A 6774-nucleotide genomic window follows, 5' to 3' on the forward strand; every position below is an offset into this window, starting at 1 on the left:
CAGCGGGCGTTCGACACTTCACGTGGCCTCAAGGTGCACTTGGCCTGGCACAAGCGTCGTGGTGACGTCACCGCCACTTTGTGGCGAATGGCAGTTGTTGTTGTTGTGTGTGTGAGTGTCTCTGTCTGTGTGTCTGTGTGTGTGTCTGTGTGTGTGTCTGTGTGTCTGTGTGTGTGTGTGTCTGTGTGTGTGTGTGTCTGTGTGTGTGTCTGTGTGTGTGTCTGTGTGTGTGTCTGTGTGTGTGTCTGTGTAGTGACATAAGAAGGGAGGGGCTGCTGGGGGCTCTGGGTTCCCAGGTGGGTCCAGACGCTTAAGCCTCTGGGCGCCAGGCGTTGAGTTCCCAGGGGGTCCAGACGCTTAATCCCCTTGGCGCCGCCAAAGGGGGGGGCTGTGTGTGCTCTGTGGGATATCTGGGGGCGCACACGGCCCCACCCCTCGTTGTACCAGGCATAAAAGGAGAGCTCCCTGGACGATCGGGGCCCAGTTGTAACTCAAGACCCAAGACCCACGACCAGCCATCTGAAGACCCGGGGATGCTGTGAGAGCCAGCGCTGGGACTCTGGAACTCCCGACTCTACGACCTTGTGAGGGCGAGTTCCGGAGCGTAGCCAGAGTAGAGTATCTAGGCTGTGTAGCTAGGCTGTGTACCTAGGCTGTAACAGAGTATCAGGACTGTTGGACTGTTGGACTGTTGGAGTGTTGTATTGTAATAAAGAAGTTACCTCTACAAGTGTCTCCGGAACCTGTTACATTTGGCGTCAGAAGTGGCAATGGAGACAAGAAGTAAGCCACGTACCTTCAGTCCTGACGGCGATGTTGAGGAGCAAGCGGCGACGGGGCAGCCAACTCGGGCCGACAGCGACGCTGCACCGCCGGCTCAGCAGTCGTCCACCATACCTGCCGATCTTCCTCCAGCGTCGGGAGCAGCAATGGAGGAAACGCTGCTTCGCCTCACCGAGCTGCTCCACGCCACCGTCTCCATCCTGGACGACATGCGTCGCTCACAGGCGGAGACAGCAGGGAGAGAGGAGGCGCAGCGGCCGCACCATCCCGCCGGCTCCCACACAAAGATGGCGGCCGTTCCCGCCGCAAATACATCCGGGTGTGTCGTCACTTCTGCGGGGGGAGCAGTGGCCGCTGGGAGCGACGTCACTTCCGGGCCCAGCGTGGGCCAACCCGATGACGCCGCGTCATCAGCGCTGCGTCCCTCACCGCCGGGTGACAGCGCTGCGAACGCGAAGCCAGCTTCAGCCGGGTTGCCAGGCAACGAAAGCTTGGCTCACGTCCAGCAACGCCTGCCGGCACTCAAGGCATTTTCTTCAGAGGGGGGTGAGTGGGCAGCGTTCGAACGCCGGTTCGTCTCTCTTATAGAGACGTCCGGCTGGTCGGAGTATGAAGCGCTCCAAGGCCTCCCGGCCATGCTCGACGACGACTCCCTCGCAGCACTCCTTACTGTGCCACGCGCAAAACGTGCCACGCTCACGGATGCCCTTCATCAGATGCGGCTGATTTATGGACCCCCATCCGAAGCACGTCACCGCTTCGATGCGAGGAGGAAGAAGGCCTCCGAGTCGGCGATGGGGTACCGCAGCGCGCTGCTGGCCATGGCAAAGGTTGCCTACCCTCGCATGGATGAAGACGCTGTGGAGTCACTCGTGCTGCAGAAGCTCATGAGCTTGGCCCGCCAGCTTCGAGTTGCCATGCCGACAGCCGACGACGACGACGACTTCACGTCGCTACGTGCTGCCAGGTGCATCCAAGCACACCTACATTGCGATGAGGACACGACCATCGCCGCCTGCGCAGGCCCACCTGATGCACAAGCCTATGACGTGCATTCGGGGCCTCATCAGGCCTTCGCAGCAACAGAAAATCGCGGATCGTCCAACTGGCGATCCCAGCGAGATCACCACCAGCGGGACCGGCCAACCTCGCGCCAGGACGGAGCGTCCATCGTCTGCCACAACTGTGGCCTTCGGGGCCATGTGGCGTCCGGCTGCCGGGTCCCCCGACGCCGGACTTCAGGACCTCCGGCGCCTCGGCCACCACCGTATCCTCGGCATACCCAGGCGAGTCACGACACCTCGCACTCTCGGCCCCCACTTACAACAAGCACGCACCCTCACACCACACAGGGGGGTCATGCTTCTGAGGAGGGGGATTCGGGCCCATCATTGAACAACCGGGCGCTCGGACCGGGTCAATGGTCCGAGTTGGCCCATAGGGTCGTTGCCGCTGCGGCAGGGTCCTCTGCCGTAGTGGGTTCCATCGAGGGCGTTGATGTTCGTATGTTGATCGATACGGGTGCGTCGGCGACCATCATTTCAGACATAATTTATAACATTTTGCCCGATATATGCCGTCCCTTGCAGCCAGTTGATGTGCCATGCTATGCCGCAAATGGGGGTTCGTTGGGCATCACCGGACGGATCAATGCTCAGATCCGCATTGCTGACGTCCAATTAGTTGGGCCCATTTTGGTCTCATCAACCCTCGCCGTTCCGTGCCTCCTCGGAACAGATTTCTTGGGGAAGATGCCCATTAAAATTCTCATTAACAAAGGGTGTATTGAGCTCCCCTCCGGCCGACGCATGGCCTTCCTACCCACACCCACTCGGTTGCACTCCGCATCTACGACGGTGCAGGCGTTGGCGGCGTGCACAATTCACATTCCTCCTGGCTCTCAGATGTTAGTTCCCCTCCGGTTTCGTAAACCCCTTGATTACGACGCGTTCATGGGGGGTGCTGTGATCGGGCCTTCGCGTTCAGCTGAGCGGGTGTCGGACCTCGTGTGTGCACAAACGCTCGTGCGAAGCGACCACGACCCCTTTATCCAGGTCCTTAACGCGGGATTGGAAACGGCCGTTATCTGTCAGGGAATGGTGCTTGCTCACGCGACGCCAGCCCCGCCAGAAGATGTGATCGTGGGTCACGTAGGGGGCGAGTTCTCTTCCGTTGCCAAGCCAGGTCCTGACACAGGATGGCTCGACGCGCTTTGCTCCACTTCTGCCGATTTGTCACCATTACAACATGCTAAATTACGCACGCTGCTGAGCGATTTCGCCGACGTTTTCAGTCAAAGCAAATTCGACATTGGCTGCACTAAATTGCTAAGCCACCACATCGACACGGGTGATGCCGCTCCAATTCGTCAAAACCCATTCCGGTTGAGCCCGGCCGAAAAGGAACATGTACGGGTGGCCGTCAACGATATGTTGGCGGCCGATGTCATTGCGCCATCAAATAGCCCATGGGGGGCGCCGATCGTTCTTGTTAAGAAGCACGACGGGAGCCTCCGCTTTTGTGTTGACTTCAGGAAACTTAATAAGATTTCGGTGGCCGACGCCTACCCGCTTCCCAGGATGGACGAGTCGCTCGATGCCTTAGCAGGTGCGCATTACTTCTCCACCTTGGATCTCCTCTCGGGGTTTTGGCAGCTACCCCTTGATGACGCATCCAAACCAAAGACGGCCTTTCGCACGCCGCAGGGACTGTTCCAATTCAACAGACTTCCCATGGGTCTTCACTCGGCCCCGGCGACGTTCCAGCGCCTGATGGAGCTGGTCCTCGCTGGGCTCCAGTGGGATTCTTGCCTAATCTACCTCGACGATGTAATCGTGTTCAGCAAAACTTTTGATGAACACCTCACGCGATTGAAGGCAGTTTTCCTTAAAATGCGAGCGGCTAACCTCAAATTCAAACCGCAAAAATGCCACCTCATGAGGGATTCGGTTCGTTATTTGGGCCATATTGTCAGCCGCTCGGGAATTGCCACGGACCCCGAAAAGACAAATTGCGTGCGCTCATGGCCAACTCCTACCTCTGTTGGGGAGGTGCGGAGTTTTATCGGCTTCGCCTCATATTATCGACGATTTGTTGCGGGATTCGCATCTATTGCGAAGCCCCTCCACGCATTAACGGCCAAAGGGGTCAAATTCCGATGGGGAGAGTTAGAACAGGCATCATTCAATGCCGTCCGAAAAGCACTGGTCGATGCTCCTACCCTGTCTTATCCAGATTTTACCACTCCGTTCATTCTGGATACAGACGCCAGCAACACCGGAATTGGAGGGGTGCTGTCGCAAATTGTCAATGGAGTGGAGCGCGTCGTCGCCTATGGCAGCAGGGTGCTGTCGCCCGCGGAGCAACGTTACTGCGTGACGCGCCGCGAATTGCTTGCTATCGTTTTTTTCATAAAGCAGTACAGGCCATACGTGTATGGCAGGCATTTCACAGTACGCTCCGACCACGCGGCGCTACAATACGCCTTGCGAGTGGACCAACCATCTGGACAGCTCTCGCGTTGGCTCGAGATCCTCCAGGACTTTGCGTTCACTGTCATTTACCGCAAGGGGATTCAACACGGGAACGCCGACGGGTTGTCGCGACTGCCGAACAATGGGCGCTGTGCTTGTTTTTTGGGTGCGGGGCGTTGTAGGCAGCCTGACGGGGTACCGCCCCCATCCCTTGCGGCCGCGGCCGGGGATGGGGTCGGGGACCACGGGGCTCCCTCCACGCAAGTTCCGCAGGACGCATTGCTGGGCCTCGGGTTGGACGACTGGGGACGTCTTCAGATGGAAGACGTCTCCCTCCTCAAATTGAGACGCCGCGCTAGGGATGCCGAGGGTCACAGGGGGCAGGGGGGCCCCGTATCATATGTCATCCGGGAAGGCGTCCTCATGCATTGGGATGGGGGGTCCCAATCCCACACATTGGTGGTGCCCACCTCCCTGCGGGGGCGACTTGTGTGGGAAACCCACAGTCGCCTCTTGCACTTGGGTGTTCAGAAAACACTAGCTAAAATCCAATTGGAATTTTTCTGGCCGGGCATGGCAAACGATGTGGCTGACCTTGTGCAAGGTTGCACAGAATGTGCACGGCGGAAACCACCTGCTAGGCCGTCCTGCCCGCCGCTCCAATCCATTAAAGTTTCCCGGGTCAATGAGATCGTCGCATTGGATATTTTGGGTCCGTTTCCCGCTACTCCTCGGGGTAATAAGTACCTTTTGGTTGGGGTCGAATATTTTACCCGATGGGCCATGGCCTGGCCACTCCCCAACCAGTCTGCAGCAGCCATTACAGAGGCCTTTTTCCAGGGCTACGTCCTGGACAAGGGTGCTCCCGAACGCCTGCTGACCGACCAAGGGAAAAATTTCTCTTCCACCCTGTTGCGGGATGTGTGCAACCTGCTAGGGACACACAAAATTCGCACCTCGCCATATCACCCCCAGACTGACGGTATGGTCGAGCGATTACATAGGACACTTACCTCCATGCTAAGCCACCAGGTGTCTGAGTCACAGACTGATTGGGATCTCCACATACCTGGTGTCTTGGCCGCCTATAGAATGGCGCCCCATGCTGCCACGGGGTACTCGCCATTCTATCTAATGTATGGTAGGGAGGTTTGCCCCCCAATCGACGTACAATTGCACATTAAACAGCCCGCACCTAAGGCTAAGATTGCCGACCACATCCGTGCTAATGTGCGTCGTCTCGTAGATGCCCGGGAGGCTGCTCAAAATAACTCAGAAGCCCGTCAGCTTGCCAACGAGCGGTTGCGGAATCTCCGCACATCCCGCCACGTTTGGGTAGAAGGGGACCGCGCCTGGCTCCACTGCCCGCAGGTACCATTGGCTACTTCCTCAAAACTGCTTAAGCCTTGGAGAGGGCCGGTTGTTATTATTCGCGTTCTCCGCCCGCAGTGTGTCAGGATCCAGCATGGCAAGCGACGTTGGTTCGTGCACCCGTCACGTCTAAAACCTTACATTCAACCCTACACACCTCCTTCACATCTCCGGGGCCGAGAGCGCGACATGTCTGACGAGTCGCGCCGCGATGATGCTGCTTCTAACTCTCGGGCAGGTCCCGCTGCCCCGCCCTCAGGTGCCTTGGGAATGAAATCCGCCACGGCCGACCCAGCGGGAACAAGCTTGCCCGCGGGATCAGCGACCCAGGACACAAGCGCAACAGCGGGTCGTCGGTCCCCTCCTGCCTCCGTCGCGACCGATGGACCTGCCACTCGGACTCGCTCAAAACTCAAACGATTTTCATGACCCCCGCCCACGAACTCTCGTCCCAACGCGACGCCACTCACTTTTCCATCATGTATAGTGGGCGATTGGGGCGTGCGTTCATCCTGCATATATGTGTTTATACAGTGTTGTTCTGCATCGGTGACCACAGGAGGGGGAGAGGCGCTTTCTTCTCATTTTTTTTTCTTGATTTGTCACACACTCATTCTGATGGTTAACAAATAATTTCTTGTACAATTGTATTTTTTTTTGACAGCCGGGTCGGCTGGAGGCTACGTAGAGGGGGGTAATGTAGTGACATAAGAAGGGAGGGGCTGCTGGGGGCTCTGGGTTCCCAGGTGGGTCCAGACGCTTAAGCCTCTGGGCGCCAGGCGTTGAGTTCCCAGGGGGTCCAGACGCTTAATCCCCTTGGCGCCGCCAAAGGGGGGGGCTGTGTGTGCTCTGTGGGATATCTGGGGGCGCACACGGCCCCACCCCTCGTTGTACCAGGCATAAAAGGAGAGCTCCCTGGACGATCGGGGCCCAGTTGTAACTCAAGACCCAAGACCCACGACCAGCCATCTGAAGACCCGGGGATGCTGTGAGAGCCAGCGCTGGGACTCTGGAACTCCCGACTCTACGACCTTGTGAGGGCGAGTTCCGGAGCGTAGCCAGAGTAGAGTATCTAGGCTGTGTAGCTAGGCTGTGTACCTAGGCTGTAACAGAGTATCAGGACTGTTGGACTGTTGGACTGTTGGAG

General features: G+C 58.0%; 1 protein-coding gene across 1 annotated transcript; it reads left to right on the plus strand.

Annotated features, from left to right (window-relative positions):
* Positions 1–258: 258 nt before the first annotated feature.
* LOC144952937 (uncharacterized) lies at positions 259–6765 on the plus strand. Its single transcript, XM_078883423.1, has 2 exons — positions 259–2069; positions 5887–6765. Exons 1-2 carry the CDS (start codon positions 771–773, stop codon positions 5899–5901), a joined length of 1314 nt encoding a protein of 437 aa, XP_078739549.1. The 5' UTR covers positions 259–770; the 3' UTR covers positions 5902–6765.
* The last annotated feature ends 9 nt before the right edge of the window (positions 6766–6774 follow it).

Source organism: Lampetra fluviatilis, chromosome 71, assembly GCF_964198595.1.
Source record: "Lampetra fluviatilis chromosome 71, kcLamFluv1.1, whole genome shotgun sequence".
Lineage (NCBI taxonomy): Eukaryota > Metazoa > Chordata > Hyperoartia > Petromyzontiformes > Petromyzontidae > Lampetra > Lampetra fluviatilis.

What these genes read in the sequence shown, in the direction of transcription:
- LOC144952937 (XM_078883423.1), top strand. Translation starts at nt 771, where the DNA reads ATGGAGACAAGAAGTAAGCCACGTACCTTCAGTCCTGACGGCGATGTT.